Source organism: Musa acuminata, chromosome BXJ1-8 (genome assembly GCF_036884655.1).
Source record: "Musa acuminata AAA Group cultivar baxijiao chromosome BXJ1-8, Cavendish_Baxijiao_AAA, whole genome shotgun sequence".
In the NCBI taxonomy this organism is placed as follows: domain Eukaryota; kingdom Viridiplantae; phylum Streptophyta; class Magnoliopsida; order Zingiberales; family Musaceae; genus Musa; species Musa acuminata.
Genome location: NC_088334.1, coordinates 2,638,924 through 2,659,097, shown reverse-complemented (window position 1 = coordinate 2,659,097; position 20,174 = coordinate 2,638,924). Strand labels below are relative to the sequence as shown.

Here is a 20,174-nt window from a genome sequence, read left to right as displayed (position 1 = left end):
GCGCACCAATCTTCGCACGACGATGAACATCTTTTTGGGAATCGGGGATTTTTGTTTTCTTGTTCTTCCGCTGCGCATATGATGTCGCCCCCATTGATTTCCCAACACTTGTATGAACCTACGATGTATGACGCCACTCCGAGCTCTTCAGAATGGCCCAACGGTGTTTGACCTTGACCTATACAGACCGTGTCATGTGGCGGCGCTTCAAGCTTTCCAGAACGACTCTATAGTATTTAGCGCCGACTTGTGCGGCGCCTAGCAACTCGAGGGCATGTTGTTGCCCCTATCTTATTGGATATGAGATATCCGTTAGAACCCCTATTTTATTGGATATCCAATAAGCCCATAAATTATTAGATCATTATATAGATAAGATTTACTAAAAGCTAATGAGAGATTATTGGATAGAGATGCACTTGTTGAGAAATCTGGGGGCGACATCACATGTGCAGTGGAAGAACAAGAAAATAAAATCCCTTATTCCCAAAGAGCTATTCATTGTCGTGCAAAAATTGGTGCACAAAATCCGCGAAACTTAAAACTACATACAGAATAGATTGTGTTACCTAGGGAGATCGTATATCCCATTTTCCTTACAGATCTTTAGGAGAGGGTGAAGGAGGTCAAGCGTCTTCCTCTCTAGCGGTGATCCACACAGTAGGGCTACGACGATGCTCCTCAAAACTCCAGGCCTGCTCTGAGATGGAGAGGGGGAGGAGAATAGGAGAGGCAAGTAAAAGCTCTAGCATATGAGTCTCTGAATCTCTCATATTTATAGAGGCCCCATGTCAAAACCTAATGGATCCTCCCCTAGTGGGTATTGGATCTGCATCCAATTACTCAAGCCTTTTAGATTAGTGGATCTCTATCCAATAATCTCTTATTGTCTCTTATTGGATCTCGTCTATGGGATCCTATAATTTAGGGGCTTATTGGATATCCAATAAGACAGGGGCTTCGGCGGATATCTCATATCCGAACCTCTACTCATCGCAATGACTACCATATGTGTGTGACCCTCTAGGCCCAATATCGAGCTGGCCGTGAGTTATACCTGTCAGAACTTCTTCTAACTTAGTGAATTATTATCTCTGTAATAATTCACTTGACTCATCGACTACGGATGTACTAGGCCACTACGCCGTAGTTCCCAGACGATACAGGGGAATCCAATCTATTGGACTTGTCTATCCTCAGTTACCTTTGCACCTCGGCCAAACAGTGCCCGAGTTGTGCACCTTGGCCAAACAGTGCCTCAATGGTGTACCTCGACCAAATAGTGCTTCAATGGTGCACCTCGGCCAAATAGTGCATCAGTTGTGCACCTCGGCCAAACAGTGACTCAATGGTGCACCTTAGTCAAATAGTGCCCAAGTTGTGCACCTCGACCAAACAGTACCCGAGTTGTGCTCTTCGGCCAAACAGTGCCTCATTAGTGCACCTCGGTCAAAAAGCGCTTGAGTTGTGCATCTCGACCAAGCAGCGCCCGAGTTTTGCACCTTAATATATTTTTCTTTTCATCTAATCTTTTTAATTTCTTCTTCCATTTTTTTTTTCGAGTTAGGAAATCCCCCTCTCGACCTCGACCTGTGTGCAGGAGCTGATGACAGAGAGGCAAGCGATCAGCCAAAGGGAGTTTCCCGACTTTGAAGCTAGAGCCCAAGCTCGGCCTCACCAGATAATGATCCCCATCGCCCAAACACCGATGTGGATGATCTTGCGCACCCGAGACCGAACCAAGCCGTGCTGACTCCCTCTGCCACGGTGTAATGGATCACTATCATTTTGGCGCTAGAATGAGAGCCTGATGCTTGTGATAGAAGAAAAGATTTCCCCAACTATTTTGTTGAGAAAAATCCTTTATTCTGTTAAGGGAAATCCTTTCTCCTAATTTGTATAAATAGGAGAGGGAACATGTTAATGTTTTGAAGCATTTTCATTTCTTCAATAAACCTTCTTCAATAATTGTTCTTATCTTCTATTATTTTCTTCATGGTATCAGTTGCCTAGAGCAAGCTCTCTTCTCGCTGTCGAAAAGAAAAAGCTTTCTACTACTGCTTTTCCATCGTCAGGCCATCGGTGCGATAAATCTTTCCTCCTCGACGAACGACAACTATCTTCTCCACTGCCACTCTGTACCAATGTCTGTTCCCTTCCGCTGTGGCGTCTCTAGTGCTACGCTCACCAGCACTGCCCCATCTTTCCTCCTTTGCTGTAGCCTTCTTCTTTATTGTAGAATCGTTGCAGCTTCCTCCTCTTTTGCAGCTTCCTCCTCTTTTGCAGCTTCCTCCTCTGTTGTACCTCTATTGCAGCTTCCTCATCTGTTGTACCTCTATTGTAGCTTTCTCCTCTGCTGCACCTCTGCTGTAGCTTCCTCCTCTGCTATAGTATCGCTGCAACATTGCTGCAACTTCCTCCTCTATTGTAGCTTATTTCTCTACTATAACATTGCTATAGCTTTTTCTATTACTGTAGCTTTCTCCTCTACTACAGCCGTCGCGATCGCAACAACAGCAGCAGCGTGCTCTTGCCCTACTCACGAAGCCTCTGGCTTGTAAATTATTCTTTGCATCGATCCAAGATTGGTATCCTTGATAGGAGCACCATCTTGCGGGGGCATGATAGAAGATAAGATTTCCCCAACTATATAAGAAAATCTCTCTACTCTGTTGAGGGAAATCCTCTATTCTATTGAGAAAAATCCTCTCTATGTTAATGTATTCAAGCTAAAGTTACTTCAATAAAGCTTCTTCAATAATTGTTCTTATTTTCTATTATTTTCTTCATGGTATCATAGCAGTGAGAAAAGCGAAGTTTCGCTCTTGCCTTTGGCCAGTGACCAACGTCGTTGAGAAAAGCAAAGCTTCGCCCTTGTCTTCGGCCAGCGACCAACGCCGCTGCAGCCATATTCTTAAGAGGCTCCACGGCCAATCCTCATCTTCCTCACCGCGGTAGCCTTCGCTGATCTGCCAAAAGTCGGTGGACTTAAGGAGAACGAAGGGCGGACTTAAGGAGAACGAAGGGAACACATGTGCCCTCACAGCAACAGCAATCACAACAGTAGCAGCGATCTACTCTTGCCCTACTCACGAAGTCTCTCGCTTGTAAACCATTCTTGCGGGGGCATGATAGAAGATAAGATTTCCCCAACTATACCTCCTAAGGGAAATCCTTTCTCCTAATTTGTATAAATAGGAGAGGTAATATATTGAAGCATTTTCATTTCTTCAATAAAGTTTCTTCAATAATTATTCTTATCTTCTATTATTTTCTTTAGCTTGCTCCTCGATTGAGCCATGTATCTCAGTTATGAGTCCTTGGCTCCCTTATGGGAGGGAGCACTGATAAGGCAATTTTGGTGCTAGAAGGAGTGCCCGATGCTTGCACCTCGATTGAGCAAATTCGCTCCTGAGCCATATACCTCAGTTATGAGTCCTTGGCTCCCCTATGGGAGGGAGCACTGATAAGGCAATTTTGGTTCTAGAAGGAGTGTCCGATGCTTGCACCTCGATCAAGCAAACTCGCTCCTGAGCCATGTACCTCGGTTATGAGTTCTTGGCTCCCCTATGAGAGAGAGCATTGATAAGGCAACTTAGTCACACATTGGTCGAGGAGTAAGGGAACCAATGACTCATAAGTCCGTCAAGTCTCCCTTACCCTCATAGGTGTTTTTTGGAACTCACATCTTTGGAAATGATAAAATCGTGCAAGTATACCAATCTCCCAAAACGGATAAATTTTCATGAGCCAGGCCACTTACGAGCCACACCAATGATGCCAATCCTCTAAAATGGACAATTCTTCATGAGCCTACAAATAGTACCCTATCAAATACAAGTCCAAATACGACAGTAGGTAGGAATTCACACCTCAAAACGGCAGCAAATATGCCATATACCCTGTCACTCATGCAAGCTTGCCTATGCTAGTATGACAGAAAGAAATAAACCATCATTAAGAAAAGATTTGGTGCTTTCTTATGGGACAAAACCAAGGATTAGATGGCCAAGTAAGAAGAAAGGATTTATCACCAAACAATCCATTGGTTGTTCATCTGAGAGGCTTTTTCCAATTTAGGTGTTTCGGTAAAATAAAACGAAGAAGAAGAAGAACAATTTGGTTATCTCATTTGCGCGCTTGCGTCTTTTCTTCACTCAAAGGTTGCTTGTTTCTTGGTGTCAACTCTGTCTCTGGTGGCTGATCGGGTGTTATCTTTTCTTTACTTCTCTTTCCATTCTCCTTCTTCTTCAGATTTCCTCTCTCTTCGTGATCTATGCTTCATGCTACTGCTTCCACGGTTCCACGAGGGGACAAGAAATCGATTCACGTGAAGGTTCCAACGTGTTGGGCTTTCAGCAAAACAGAAGGTACAAGCAAACTTTGCTTTCTCTTGATAGAAATAGTGTTTCTGCTCTTCCACCATGTCCATGCACGCTTGTCATCGGAATGGGCCGAAGTCCCATGGTCTCTCTTCTACTCCCGTCACGTCTGCTCTTCTAAACATGCAGCTTCCTTAAAAGATGGAGAATCCAGAGAACACACCTCTGTTGACTTGTTCTTGCTGCTGACGTTGCATTGATTGCAGAAGTCAAGGAAGATTAATCATTAAATAAATAGAGTTGTCCCCATTAAACGTCAATTCGTTGTAGTATAATGGTGAGTATTCCCGCCTGTCACGCGGGTGACCCGGGTTCGATCCCCGGCAAGGGTGTTAGTTTTTGTAAGATAATGAATTTATTTTTTTGATAACTTAATAAGATGATGATTGTTACGGTAAGTAACTTTTTAAGCCGTGGCCTCGGGGCCGACGCGGCTCGGTTCTGGGGTCCGGATGTCGGGGATCTCGGGCGACGTCCCTCGGGGTCTCCCTGCGGTCGGGATCGGTCATTCGGGGTGGTAGATCGGGTCGGCAGCGCCAGGAAGAGACCACCTCGCCTTCGTTCCTGCACACAGGTCGGGTCGGAAGCTCGGCCCGACCCCTCCGACGATCAAGTTAGCGATGATGTGGAGGGGGTTTAGGAGGAGGAGAAACCTCCGTGTGTTGAGTGTGTGATCCCCCCTTCTGCTCAGGACTCAGGGGTATTTATAGAGGAGGTTGGATGTTACCTGACGTAGCTGTCTGTAGGGCAGGACTGTACCTTTGGTGGCATCTGACATTGCCACTGGGGCTGCGTGGGGGGCTGAGCTGCTGCAGGGGGGTGTCAGTCAACGCCTCCCCCTGTCTTGGCTGAGCGTGAAGGTCGTTCGGTATGGGCGCGTGTCATGTCGTTGTTAATGCTCGTTCTGGGGCCGTGTGCCGCACAAGGCGCTCGTCGGGGGGGGGGGTGTATTACATCGAGTCCGGGGCGTTTTGTCAAATCAATTTTTTACCCCTATCATATGCCCCACCTGAAAGGAGCTATGCGTCGGTTTTTGCATGTAGGGAGTCCGATGCATGGCTTCCTTGGGCAACGCCAGGTCGAGGCGCGCAACTCAGTCGGGAGGCCGAGCAGGGTTGGATTCGGGGGTGACAGAGCCGACAAGGGCTGAGGAACGCAGCGCAGGCGGGGTGACTGCGCAGGTGTCTCGGGATGGCGTAGAGTCAAGGGCCGATGAGCACCACCCAGGCGGGGTGACCGCGCAGGTGTCTCGGGACGGCGTAGAGCCGAGGGCCGAGGAGCACAACACAGGCGGGGTGACCGCGCAGGTGTCTCGGGATGGCATAGAGCCGAGGGCCGAGGAGCACAACACAGGCGGGGTGACCGCGCAGGTGTCTCGGGATGGCGTAGAGCCGAGGGCCGAGGAGCACAACACAAGCGGGGTGACCGCGCAGGTATCTCGGGATGGCGTAGAGCCGAGGGCCGAGGAGCACAACACAGGCGGGGTGACCGCGCAGGTGTCTCGGGATGGCGTAGAGCCGAGGGCCGAGGAGGTGCTTGGCTTTTGGCCGGCGATTGGTTGTGGCCGGGGATCGGCTGTTCGAACGTGCGCGAGCGCGGGAGGCCGGGTCGCCTTTCTTCTGGGGAAAGTAAAGGGTTTCCCCTTTTGGGGCTGCCGGTTTTCGAGGCTGACATGATTGGGCGCCTTCGCACCGCGCTGCTGCTGGCAGCCATGTCATACTGCATTTATGGCGAGGTGATGCTCTCTGTTTTTGGAAGTGTATCTTGGGAGACGAGGGGTTGCGTTTCGGCGGGACGCAGCCCGCTTATAGGTAGCCTGAGGTTAGCCGCTGGGGTTTCATTCATCTGTTTTCATCGCGCTACTTTGTATACCTACACTTGTCTCGCATCAGTCGTTCCCTCTTTCACTACTAAAGGTCAGTGAGAATGATGTCTTCCTCCTCCCTTTCGTCCTCTTTGAAGACCGTGGAGACGGCGACTTCGTCGAATCCCGCCTCATCGTCCGATGAGAAGGCGGCCCGGGCCCTTGAGGCCCTGATGTGGTCGCACGACCATGACTCTACCGTGGGCGAGTCGTTGCTGAGCCTCCTCCGGGATCGTTATGGTATCCCGGAGGAGTTCGTCCTTCGTGCTCCTGAGCCCGGTCAACGGGTATATGACCCAATCCCTAGGTGCTTCGCCCTTACCCTAGATGCTTTCGAGGCCGGGCTACGCCTCCCCTTCCACCCCGTCATAACTTCGTGTGTTTCCTGGTGGCGTATCTCCCCGTCTCAGATGGCGCCGAACTCGTGGCGCTATCTGGCGGCGTTTCTGGGGGAGTGTCACTATGCCCGCATAACCCCGACCCGTGACCTCTTCCTTTCTTGCTTCCGTCTTACTAAGGGGTTGGGGGGCTACTATCTGTCCGCCCAAGCGGGCTTTCGGGTGAGCGGGGCCCCTTCCAGCAACAAGGGGTGGAAGCGGCGTTTCTTTTTCGTCAGCCGCCCGGGAGATTGGGGTTTTGGGGTTCGCTGGGGGGCGCGTGTGATAGACAACACCATCCCAGTTTTGGACGACGAGGGGCGCCGAGGGCTCCAGAGGCTTAGAGAGATCCTCCCGGCCTCCCGAGCCATCCGGAATATGTCCGAGCGGTGGTTGGCGGAGGCGGGTCTCAGCCCGGTGCCTCTAGGTATGCTCCTCGGGGCGGTTTTAGGGGTTCTCTTTTCGCTTATGGGTTGCCCACTTAACTGATTGTTGTTTTGGCCTTTTCCTCGCAGAGATGGTGCGTCTCGAGGCCCTTCGAGGGGTAGAAACTCCTGCGGCTGTGTCGGACCGTTCGCCTTCTGTCGCTAGGGTGGGAACAAGGGAGGCCCCCGTGGACGTCGAGGTCGGTCAGCCTCGGAAGAAGGCACGGGTGCTTCCGAGCGACGGTCCTGAGGTGGTCACGGCCTCAGCGGAAGGTGTCATGGCACCGACGGCGGGGGCTGCCACAGCACCGGTGGCTGAGGGCGTGGTGGCGCCGGCGGACCATGCCGCGGGGAGTCAGGCGGAGGGCGAGGCTGGTCCGAGTGGGCGTGCAGCGATGGAGGCGCCTCGCCAGCCCTCCATTCGCGAGCTTCTTCGTCTTCCGCTCGGGAGAGAGGACGAGCCTTACTTGGCGCGGGAGGTGGGCGCTCTTCCGCGCGGCGCGGCCACTGAACCGTTAGTCGGCCGGTGGGATGGTCTCACCCGGGGTAGCCGGGTGTGGGCCGATAGTGATTGCGCGGCCAGGTTCGTCCGCGGAGGGCTGCATCCCGACATAGCTCGGGATTTGTATACTTATCCTCCGAGGCTCTGCTTAGTAAGTCCGCTAAGTCGCTGTTGTGGGTAAGTGTTGTCTCGCCCTTCTGCTTGTGCGTTTTAGGACGCCTGGTTTTGACCTCTCTCCTTCCCCAGGGCAACCATTACTCATCGCTACCCTGAGTAGTCGCAATGCCGAGCTCCGGAAGCAGGCGGACGAAGCTCGGGCTGGAGCGGGCCCTGAGGTTGTCGCGGCGGCCGCCTCGGACTTGGAGGCGGAGGCAGTGCGCCTTCGGTCGGAGCTCCAAGCATCCACGGAGCGGTCCGCGGAGTTCCAGATGCGGCTGGAGACGTCCGAGGGGCGTAATACGGAGCTCCAGACGAGTCTGAGAGCGTCGGTGGCCGAGGCTCGTTCGGCGAGGGCGGACTCCCTCGAGCTGCTCCGACGCCTTGAGGAGTCGCGAGCCGAGGCGCGGGGAGCTTCAGAGGCTCTTGATGCCGAGATCCGCCAAAGGCCGGGGAGGGACAAGAAGCTGATCGAGGACTACAAGGACTTCCCGGGATTCCAGCTCGGCCTTGTTCGGACCGGGCGGGTTTCCTACGAGTACGGGTATCGGGTTGCCCTTGCTCATTTCAAGGTGCGCAACCCTGGCTCGGAGGTTATGGAGGATCCCTTTGGTTCCTTCCTCGAGGACCTAGACGTCGGCATGCCATCCGATGTTCCTTTCGACGACAGCCCGGATGCCCCTGAGGGGTGATGATCTTTGTACTTTTTGTAACCCGCTTTTTGAATAAACATGTTATTTCCCTTCTCAGGTAGATTGTTTGCGTCTTGGTCCGGCTCTATCTTTAGCCATGTCTTTTCCTTACGGAAAGTATTTTTTGAGATTTTGGGCGTTCCAAGTCCTCGGCAGGGGATGACCCGCCATTGTGGTGAGTCGGAATGTTCCGATTCTAATGACTTCGGCCACCCGGTATGGGCCTTCCCAGTTTGGAGCTAACTTGCCTCTTGCCCTGGTCGGGTTGCTGACCTCGGTCCTTCGCAGGACCAGGTCGCCTAGTTTGATGGGTCGGGGTCGCACCCTTCGGTTGTAAATCTTTGCGACCGCCCTTTTGTACGAAAGGGCTCTCACATGTGCGTTGGCGCGCCGTTCTTCCAGCAGATCGAGGGCTACTCGAAGTCCTTCGTCCGAAGCCTTCTCGTCGTAGCTTTGTGTTCGGAGGGTGGTGATGGCTACCTCAGGCGGCAGGACAGCCTCAGTTCCGAACGCGAGGCTGTATGGGGATTCTCCGGTTGCGGTTTTGGGGGTGGTGCGCAGTGACCACAGCACGCTGGGGAGTTCGTCTGTCCAGGTCGATCGGGCTGTGGTCACTCTTCTTTTGAGTCCATCCAGGATGGACCGGTTGGTTACCTCCGCTAGCCCGTTGGTCTGAGGATGGGCCACCGAACTGAACCTCAGCTGGATGCCATGATCGACACAGAACTCCCGGAATCTTCTGCCGGAAAACTGAGGTCCATTGTCCATGATAATGGCCTTGGGCAACCCAAACCGAGTTACAAGGTTCTTCCACACGAATTTCTCTATTTGATGTTCCGTGATTGTTGCTAGCGGTTCGGCCTCGACCCACTTCGTGAAATAGTCCACCCCCACAATTATGTACTTCCGCTGTCCGGAGGCTAGTGGGAAGGGTCCGAGCAGGTCCAAACCCCACTGCGCGAATGACCATGCGCAGTCGATGGGACTGAGCGGGACCGCGGGCTGTCGGGGTGCGCGGGCATGCTGCTGGCACGAACTGCACCGCCGAACGTAGGCTTTGGCGTCCTGGGACATGGTCGGCCAGTAGTAGCCTTGACGGAGTATCTTGTGTGCCAAGGTTCGCCCGCCGATATGCTCTCCGCATACCCCCTCGTGGGTTTCGGTTAGGACCATCTGGGCTTCGTCGGGCTCTAAGCATCGTAGGAGGGGGTAGGTGAAGGACCGTTTGTAGAGGCGACCACACTCCACGGTGTACCACGCGTGCGTGCGACGCAGGCGCCAAGCCGCGACTTCGTCAAGGGGGAGGGTTCCATCTCGCTTGAAGCGCAGCAACTCTTGTACCCACGTGGTCGGCGCGCCGCCTGGGGCTGTAGTTGCTATTTCGACGGCGCGGGTAGGGAGCTCCTCGATCTCTGGCCATGTTTCGGAGGTCGGTTTTGACGCCAGCTTAGCTAGTGCGTCGGCCCGCTCGTTCTCCTCCCTCGGAACGTTGGATAGTGTCAAATAGCGAAACTTGGCGGTTAGGTCCTTTACCCGTGCCAGGTATTTCGCCATGGTCGTGTCCCGAGCCTCGTATCCGCCGTTGAGCTGCTCGGCCACAAGTTGCGAGTCGGTGAGGACGCGTATCGCGGCCACCTGCATCTAGAGGGCCAGCTCCAGCCCTGCCATGAGCGCCTCGTACATCGCCTCGTTGTTGGTGGCTTTGAATCCGAACCGAAGGGATCGCTCGAACGAGCGTCCATCGGGGTAGAGGAGGACCAGCCCTGCGCCGGCGTTCTTTGGGTTGGCCGAGCCGTCAACGTGCAGGGTCCAAGCTTCGGGAGCTTGCTCGAGATCTACGTTCTCTAGCTGTGTCAGCTCCGCAATGAAGTCGGCTACCACCTGGGCCTTGATGGCGGTCCTGGGCGAGTAGCTTATGTCATGTTCGCCGAGCTCCATTGCCCATTTGAGGAGCCGTCCTGCAACATCAAATTTTGTTAAGACCTGCCGAAGGGGTTGGTCGGTGATGACCTCCACCGGGTGTGCCTGGAAGTAGGGGCGCAACTTCCGAGCTGAGAGCACCAGGGCGAGCGCGAGTTTCTCTATCGGCGGGTAACGCTCCTCAGGTCCACTTAGGACGTGGCTGACGTAGTAGATCGGGAGTTGTTGGCCGGAGCTTTCCTTGACCAGGACGGAGCTGACTGCATGCTGGGAGGCCGCCAGGTAGAGGCCCAGCTTCTCGCCCGGAGAGACGGAGGCGAGCCGGGGGAGGCTGGCCATGTGTTGTTTTATTTGTTTGAAAACTTCCTCGCATTCTGGTGTCCACTGGAAGCTCTTCGGGCTCTTGAGCGCCTTGAAGAATGGGAGGCAGCGATCGCCCGATCGGGCGAGGAAGCGAGACAGAGCGACAAGTCTTCCGTTAAGTCGCTGCAGGTCTTTAACCGTCCGGGGAGCCTGCATATTGATTATAGCTTGAACCTTCTCCGGGTTAGCGTCGATTCCTCTCTCGTGCACGATGAACCCGAGGAACTTCCCGGAGGTGACACCAAAAGCGGACTTTGTGGGGTTGAGCCGCATGGCGTACTTGCGTAGCGTGGCGAAGGCCTCGGCCAGGTCGGCAAGGTGTGTTATGGCCTCCTGGCTTTTCACGATCATGTTGTCCACGTAGACCTCCATGTTTCTCCCTATTTGATGGGCGAACATCTTGTTAACCGTTCTCTAGTATGTGGCCCCAGCATTTTTTAGCTCGAACGACATGACTTTATAGAAGTACACGCCTTGATTGGTAAGGAAGGCCGTGTGCTCTCTGTCTCCGGGCGCCATCCTGATCTGGTTGTACCCTGAGTAGGCGTCCATAAAAGAGAGTCGCGCGTGACCGACCGTTGCGTCGACCAGCTGGTCGATCTTCGGGAGGGGGTAGCAGTCTTTAGGGCATGCATCGTTGAGACTGGTGTAGTCAACACACATCCTCCAGTTTCCATTGTGTTTATTCACGAGGACTACATTGGACAGTCACTGAGGATATTTAGTTTCTTCTATGAAGCCTGCGGCTAGGAGCCGGTCCACCTCCTCTTGTATTGCACGCTGTCGGTCAGGAGCCTGGCGCCGGGCCTTTTGTTTTACCGGGCGGGCGTTAGGTGGGATGTTGAGGTGGTGTTCCGCGATCTCTGGGTCGACGCCCGTCATGTCCGATGGGGACCAGGCGAAGACGTCGGCATTTTCCCGTAGGAGACCGACGAGTTGCTCCCGTTCTTGCTCAGGTAGTTCCGATCCGATCTTCACGGTCTGGTCTAGTCGGGCTTCTATCAAGGGAATGTCGACGGTGGACCCCGTCGGCTGGGGATGAGGAGTCAGTTTTTTCGTTTCCCGCGGATCTGCCAGGGGTGACTTGGTCCTGGTTTTCTTGCCCAATGATACGGCGGTAAGGTAGCACCGCCGGGATTCTCGGGGGCTTCCCGTGGCTTCCCCGACTCCATCATGAGTCGGGAATTTAATGGTCTGGTAGTAGGTCGAGACGACCGCTCTGACTTTGTTGAGGGTCGGCCGACCGAGTATGGCATTGTAAGCGGTAGGGAGGTCGACCACCAGGAAAGTGGTCATCACCGTCTTTGACCTCGGCGGGGTCCACAGAGTCAAGGGCAAAGTAATGGCCCCCAAGGGCGATATTGAATCTCCCGTGAAACCGGTGAGCGCCGAGCACATCGGGCTTAGGTTTCTCCTGGCCAAGCCTAGCTTCTGAAAGGCGTCGAAGTAGAGTATGTCGGCCGAGCTCCCCGTGTCGACCATGATCCTCCTCATATGTGCGTTGGCTACCCTGGCGGATATCACCAGGGCGTCATCGTGGTCGGGTTGCTCGACAGCTCCGATTGGGAAGGTAATCTCGGGCTCCGGCTCGTGCCCCGAGGCTTCGTCGGGGGCGGCTCGAGCATACGCCTTCCTGCCTGACGTAGAGCCTCCTCCTGATGCAGGACCCCCGGCTATCACATCGATGTGCCGCTCGACGGGGCCCTCTGGGCGAGGAGACTGTTCTTTGTTCGGCCGGAGGTACTGGCCGAGGTGTCCTCTGAGGATAAGCTCCTCGATTTGCTTCTTCAATTCGTAGCATTGCTCAGTGTCGTGCCCGTGCTGCCGATGAAATCGGCAATATCTTGATCGGTCTGCGAGCTCCCGCGGGTTCCTCATCGGGCGAGGGTCCTTGAGCAGCCCTTTCCCCTTCTCGTGTAGGAATATTTCAGTCCGGGACGAATTCAAGGCGGGAAGAGGAGGCCTTGGGTCAGGTCTGTCCAACTTTCGCCAAGAGGCGGCGGGTTGTTGCTGTCGGGGCGGCTCTGACTTAACCTTATTGTGTTCCTCCCGCCTTCCAGCCATCCAAGTCTTCGCGGCGATAAACTGACTAGCACGCTGGAGCATCTCGGGGACCGCGACGGGGGGTCGCTCCTCGAGCGACCAGAAGAATCTGGAGGGTCGAAGGCCTGTCATGAATGCCTGCATCAAGAAAGAGGGGTGAGCGTCCGACAATCCATGGATTTGGGTCGTAAATTGGTTCACAAAATGGGAGAGGGGCTCGTCCTCCTTCTGATTGAGCCCGAGGAGCAACGCCATGGACGGCTTAGGTCGGGCGTACGCCAGGAAGTTAAGCTGAAAATCTTTGACGAGCTGGTCGAAGGAGGCGACGGTCCCTGGCTTCAGGCCGCTGTACCATGTGCGGGCCGACCCCCGTAGAGTCGTGGGGAATGCCCTACACATCAGGGCGTCAGAAGTCCCGAATAGTGCCATCTGGGCGCGAAAGGCGGCCACGTGGTCTGTCGGGTCGGTGGCGCCGTCATACGCATCCAGGGAGGGAAGGCGGAAGTGCGACGGGACCGCCTGCTCTTGTATCTCGGGGGTGAATGTAGATCCTTGGCGTCCGTCCACCCCGAGCTCTCCCTTTGACTTGCGGACTTCCTGTTGTACCTCGTCAAGCCTTTGACTGACAAGGCGTAGCTGAGCTCGCAGGGCATTAGTCGAGTCGGCGGTCGGAGCGTCGGGCTCGGGTCGACTCGCTGTGTCTTCTGCTTCTCGGCTCCCCGGCCGAGCTGCGGGGTTTTGAGGTGAGACGGGGAGCTCAGGGAGTGGTGCGTGAGTCTGGACAGGGGTCTCCCGTTGTGGCGAGGGTCGGGTCGCGTGCGAAGGGGTCCGTTGGGAGACGATCGGGATGATGGTCTGGACCATGCTGGTCAGGGTCCGGACTTGGTGGGCGAGGTCGTGAAAAGCCTCGGGCGATACTGACGGCGGGCCAGCGGGTGCGCCGTCGGGAGGCGTCAAGCCTGGGTCATTGAACAGTTGCTAGTAGCGTTCCGCCACCGCTGTAGGGCGTTCGTCGCGGGCTCCGTCCTGCGCGGGGTGTTCCCCCGAGGCGGGGAGCCCAGCGGGTGAGGACTCGTCGGGGTGGATTCGCTGGTCACCTGACATCTAGCCCCTCCTTCTAGCGCCAATCTGTTACGGTAAGTAACTTTTTAAGCCGTGGCCTCGGGGCCGACGCGGCTCGGTTCTGGGGTCCGGATGTCGGGGATCTCGGGCGACGTCCCTCGAGGTCTCCCTGCGGTCGGGATCGGTCGTTCGGGGTGGTAGATCGGGTCGGTAGCTCCGCAGCAGCGCCAGGAAGAGACCACCTCGCCTTCGTTCCTGCACACAGGTCGGGTCGGAAGCTCGGCCCGACCCCTCCGACGATCAAGTTAGCGATGATGTGGAGGGGGTTTAGGAGGAGGAGAAACCTCCGTGTGTTGAGTGTGTGATCCCCCCTTCTGCTCAGGACTCAGGGGTATTTATAGAGGAGGTTGGATGTTACCTGACGTAGCTGTCTGTAGGGCAGGACTGTACCTTTGGTGGCGTCTGACATTGCCACCGGGGCTGCGTGGGGGGCTGAGCTGCTGCAGGGGGTGTCAGTCAACGCCTCCCCCTGTCTTGGCCGAGCGTGAAGGTCGTTCGGTATGGGCGCGTGTCGTGTCGTTGTTAATGCTCGTTCTGGGGCCGTGTGCCGCACAAGGCGCTCGTCGAGGGGGGGGGGGGGGGGGGGTGTATTACGTCGAGTCCGGGGCGTTTTGTCAAATCAGTTTTTTTCCCCTATCAATGATGATAGAATGTTACGATTGGTTTCACTACTATAACATCATTTAATCTTGTAAGAAAATTCAGATCAAGAGTCCATTGCAACATAAATCCTGTGAACTTTGGAATCAAGTAAACACCAACATTACGGTATTGCATACGATGCAATTCCCACTATTATCTTCATTATTACGACGCTCGACAAACTGCACTACCGAAACAGAGAAACTTCTCGATCCATAGAATCATGTGGAAATCACGGCCTCAGTGTTGGGCGACTTCAGCAAGTGAGACGAACTCGGAGACATGCTGGAGGAGCCCGTCGGTGCCGACTTGGCAGTAATCGAAGTTGTCGTGGCGAGAGACGACGCATGCAGAGACTGGCTCACATCACTCCACGGCGTGTAGTACATGGGCACCGGCATCTTGGGGGGGAGCTCCGGCAGTGGAGTCTCGAGATTGAGCGCGTTGATGGCCTGTCGGATCGATGGCCGCACGTTGTAATCCGGATGAGCACACCATAACCCTACCACCATCAAGCACTCCATCTGCGTCTCGTCGAAGTCGCCGTTGAGCCTCGCGTCTGCTGCTTTCAGGATCGTTCTTCGTCCGTAGAGCTCCCAAACCCATTCCACCAGTATTTCATTGCCCGGGTCCTTCTCCTTGAGTTCCACTGGCCTTCGACCGCATGCGATCTCCAACGCGACGATGCCGAAGCTGTAAACGTCCGACTCTTTGCTGGGTTTGCCGGTGTAGAAGCATTCGGGGGCGATGTAGACTCTCGTGCCGGCCAAGTCCGTCGTATGCAAGTTGCGATCGTGGTCGACGAGCCGGGCGAGCCCGAAATCTCCCAGCGTGGCGTTGAACGCGGAGTCCAGCATGATGTTGCTGGGCTTGACGTCGCGGTGCATCACGCACTGCTCCCACTCCTCGTGCAGATAGAGCAGAGCAGAGGCGAGGCCCAGCGCTATCTTGTGCCGCGCCGGCCACCCCAGACCTGCTGCGGGGCTGTACAGATAGGAATCGAGGCTTCCGTTGGGGATGAACTCGTAGACGAGCAAAAATTCTCCGCGGTCATGGCACCAGCCCACCAGCTGCACCAGGTTCCGGTGCCTCAGCCGGCTTATGATCTTGACCTCGGAGACGTACTCCTTCCTTCCCTGTCGCGACTCCCGAGAGACCCTCTTAATGGCCACATCAAGCTTCAGATCTTTCAAGTGACCTCTGTAGACCGACCCGAATCCTCCCTCCCCTAGCTTACCCTCGTCGGAGAAGTTCCTCGTTGCACGGGCCAGCTCTTTGTACGCGAATCTCTTTGGCCCTCTGTTTCCCATGAAATCATCATCCGTGGTTTGATCCAAATCCATGTCCTCTTCACGATCTGCTGCATTCCTTCCACGGGACTTCCTCCTCCGCCTCCACAGAACGAACAACAGCAAGCCCGGCATGGTCATCAGAGCCCCTGCTCCGATCACCAAACCGACTATGAGCCCCGTCTTGCTCTTACTTTTCGCTGCATCCGATGCTGTCGGAGCCGTCGGCGGCGGAATGCTTCTTGGTTGCAGACTCGGGCTGAATGACCACGATAGAACGGCATGCGTCTCGGTCACCTGACCAGTGGCCGCCGAGAAGCCTACGGTAACGTTTGCCGGTAGGTGATCCCGCAGATCGATGATGGTGTGGAGGACGGAATCACCAGCGAAAACAGGGTTGTCGGCATAAGTGAGGAAGACGCTCAGATTTCGAGTGATGGCGTCGTAGCTCACCCATGCATTCGCCAGCATCCCAGTCTTGAGACTGCCGTTCCAGCTCGCATTCTTCTGTGAGATGATCGAGTTGGCATCGATCCCAACGTGGTGGTCGTCCACATCCCATTCGTTTTGGTAGGTGTCGAACTCGACCGCCACCGTCGGGACAGTAGAATTCAAGGAGACTCCTTCGAAGATGCCGAGTTGGGCACCGGAGGAATCGGGGAGGAGGGGAGAAGGATACGGCGCCATGAAGAACGCGAGGCCATCGCCGGACGGTGAAGTATTCGAAGAGTTACGGATGATGAAGGAAAAATGGGTGGTGAAATCGGACATCGCCTTGGTGCGAGCATCCCACAGGAGCAGCGGCTCTCGGTACACCGCTCTTCCCACGTTGTAGAAGATGGTGTCGTTGGTGAGCTGAATGCCATCGGTGCTGTTCCAGGTTGCATTGCCTTGCAGCTCGATTCCGGAGCGACTTGCGGGATCAAGAAAAGAGAGATTGAAGGAGAGGCAGGTTGCCGAAGGGACAACGATCCACAAGCAAAAGAGAGCAGACAACATGCTGCTGGATCGATGAACCACCATGGCTAGCTACCACAAGGACCAACACAGATCAGATGGCTGCTGCTGCTGCTACCACCACGAGATCTGCAGGGGGGCTGATTGCCGAGAAGAAGGCTGCTAAATCTTGCTCTACAAAAACCCCCGAAGTGTTGACGGAAACTAGTCGTCAACGCTTTGCGCCTGGGGAGACATCATGTTAATGACACTGTCACAATTATTACGGACAAGACATGACCGGCTGCCATTGCAGGCTCGATCAAACCCTCGGAAACACGACATTGAAGTCGTCAAAGGGAATAAACGCGGATCAAATTAACCTAAATTTCACAAAAATGATCTGTTGTATATTTTCTTCCTTCAAAAAAAAGTCATCTGTTGCATGACAAGTAGCATATCTTTTAACCTTCCCACCAGGAAAATTAGAGTGATGCTGCATCTATGGGCGCCTGCCATAAAGTCATTACTAATTCTCCTGTTAGTTGGGTTCTGCATAGACTGGAGAGGGCGAGAGACAGAGAGAATAATTGACGAGCAGGAAACAACGAAGAAACTTCTTCAAAGACTAAAACTAGTGTCTTATGCTGAACAGGACCTGGACAATTCTTCCTGTAGAAGGATGCAAATTATTGGACGAGGAAAAATCCTTGACATATGAGGTGGGAAATTTATGGAATGTAGACACGTCTTTTCATCCTTGACATTTGCAGGGAAAAAAAAATAGAAATCGACATCAATTTGAGGGGACATTTGCAGGGAACTGGTCCAAATGACTAGACTGTCGAGTCACCCTGGCCAGGTCAACAAAATAAAAGCTTCGTTCATACGGCTTACGGTGGTCGATGGCCTCATGATCCGAAAAGAAGTGATTGAAATCAACGATATATTCAAGCTAACATGTAATATAAAATAATAAAATATTAAATAATAATAAATAAAAAGATTACGTGTTAAGTTATACATGTGCCCTTATGACTAGCAATAATAAATAATCCTTTCCTTAGCTGGCATCTTCATGATCTTTAATAGAGGTCAGCTAGGTTGATTTTACATGAATGTCCCTTTCAATGAAACTCAATTATGACTCTCCTAGCTAGAATCTGAAAAATTTATTATTAGATAATGATTCTATCATCCTAGTGGTGTACCTGGTCCTTAGACTTAAGAAACTAAAGATGTCTTATATGAGTACTCCACTCTTTGATACCGAACTTATAGGTTTGGAAGTTGTAGATCTAACATAACCGATCATCGGGAGTGACAACTAACCTTACGAGGGCTATTAAGTGTCAATAGATGATCAATCACTCTTAGTATTATAAGAGAAATATCTCATGTATCCTTGCTCAAATAAATTCTTGGCCAAGGTCATTCGGATTGAGAGATAAAAAAGTTCTCTGTGAGAATCTGATTAGAGCGAGACTAAAGGAGAAACTATATGGGTCTGATAGTACCATGCCTAATATATGGTCTCTAGAATATTAGATGGATGAGGAACTATAAGTACATGATAACTGAGGATAAATAGGTTTAAAGGATTGGATTTTCCCGTATTATCTGGGGACTACAACGTAGTCGCCTAATACGTCCGCAATCGATGAGTCGAGTGAATTATTATGAAGATAATAATTAATTGAGTCAGAAATAATTCTAACATGTATGACTCACGGCCAGCTCGATATTGGGCCTAGAAGGTCACACACATATGATAAGTATTGCGACAAGTAGAGGTTCGAATATGAGATATCCGTCGAAGCCCCTATCTTATTGGATATCTATTGAGCCCCTGAATTATTATATCCTATAGATGAGATCCAATAAGAGCTAATAAGATATTATTAGGTAGAGACTCACTAATCTTAAATGTTTGGATAATTTGATAGAGATCCAATACCTACTAGGGGAAGATCTATTGGGGTTAAGTTGATAAGGGGCCTCTATAAATAGGAGGGAACCAAAGGGCCATAGGTTGGGTTCTTTTTTGCGGCCACCTCTTATTATCCTCTCTCCCTCTCTGCCTTAACTTGCAGCCTCTATTTGGGACTTGTGGACAGTAAAAGAAGGGGCTGCCCCTTCTTGATTGCATGGTACGCGCTGCGAGGAGGATTGTATAGCGATTTGAGGAACGTCTTCGCAACACCTGTTGTGTAGATTACCGCTAAAGAGGAGGATAGTTGACCTTATTTGTCCTCTCCCACAGATCTGCATGAATTCAAGGATATATGATCTCCCTATATATATAGTAATCAGGGATATATAAGTCTAAAGATTTTGGATTCTCTTGTATTATCTGGGGACTATGGCATAATGGCCTAGTACGTCCGCAATTGATGAGTCAAGTGAATTATTATGAAAATAATAATCCAATCAGCCAGAAAAAGTTCTAACATGTATGACTCATGGTCAGCTCGATATTGGGCCTAAAGTGTCACACATATATTGTAGGTGTTGCGACAAGTAAATGTTCGGATATAAGATGTCCGCTAGAGCTCTTATCTTATTGGATATCCAATGAGTCCATGAATTATTGGATCCTATGGATGAGATCCAATAAGAGCCAATGAGAGATTATTAGATAGAGATCCACTAATCTAAGAGGCTTGGGTAGTTGGATGAAGATCTAGTACCTAATAGGGCAAAGGTCATAGGTTGAGTATTCTTGGCTGCCACCTCCTATTTCTTTTCCCTTCTCCTCCTCAGCTAATAGGTGTGAAGATTTAGGTAGCGATTCGAGAAGTGTCTTCGCAGCCCCTATTGTATGAATCACCACTACAGAGGAAGACACTTGACCTCCTTTATCCTCTCCCATAGATCTGTATAGTTTTAGGGATATATGATCTCCCTAAGTAACACAACTATGTCACACGTGATTTTTAGTATGCTGGGTTTTTATGCACCACTTTTCATACGACGACGAATACCTTTTGGAAAATATGAGATTTTTGTTTTCTATTTTTCCACTATGTATGTGATGTCACCCCTATATTTTCCTACAGTGGAATCAGAGCCAGATTGTTCGTGCAAAGGAATAGTTTTGAACTACGTGTATTATGTTTTAGAAAAGCTTTTGACATCAAAATCATTGACGTAGAAGCAAGAAAGAGCAATAATTGTTTCTGCCCTTGGCTGTCATCTGCGTGTAGGCAGGCGGCATAGCGCCCGCAGGTAGGTCGCTTGCGTTCAGGCACTGTGCAAGCGACGTAGCACAACAACTATGCAAGTGCAGCAACTATTGCTGCACGTAGTTGTAGACGAAAGCTCAGTAACTGTTATTGTGCACAAACATTGTGCAAGCAGCGTTGCCCCTTGCGGGCATAACTCCTATGGGCAAACTGACCACAACATTGACCGTAACCTACAGTAGCACCTGCCCGTCTACACACCACCCGTAGGGGAGC

General features: G+C 52.5%; 2 protein-coding genes across 2 annotated transcripts; one reads left to right on the top strand and one right to left on the bottom strand.

Annotated features, from left to right (window-relative positions):
- Positions 1 to 6,311: 6,311 nt before the first annotated feature.
- LOC135588870 (uncharacterized) lies at positions 6,312 to 8,398 on the top strand. Its single transcript, XM_065081218.1, has 3 exons — positions 6,312 to 7,050; positions 7,139 to 7,631; positions 7,765 to 8,398. The coding sequence occupies exons 1-3, from the start codon at positions 6,312 to 6,314 to the stop codon at positions 8,396 to 8,398; spliced, it is 1,866 nt and encodes a 621-aa protein (XP_064937290.1).
- A 6,111-nt stretch (positions 8,399 to 14,509) lies between these two features.
- Positions 14,510 to 16,948, bottom strand: LOC135680628 (L-type lectin-domain containing receptor kinase IX.1-like). The gene has a single exon (XM_065194690.1). The coding sequence runs from the start codon at positions 16,798 to 16,800 to the stop codon at positions 14,710 to 14,712; it is 2,091 nt and encodes a 696-aa protein (XP_065050762.1). The 5' UTR covers positions 16,801 to 16,948; the 3' UTR covers positions 14,510 to 14,709.
- Between the last annotated feature and the right edge of the window lie 3,226 nt (positions 16,949 to 20,174).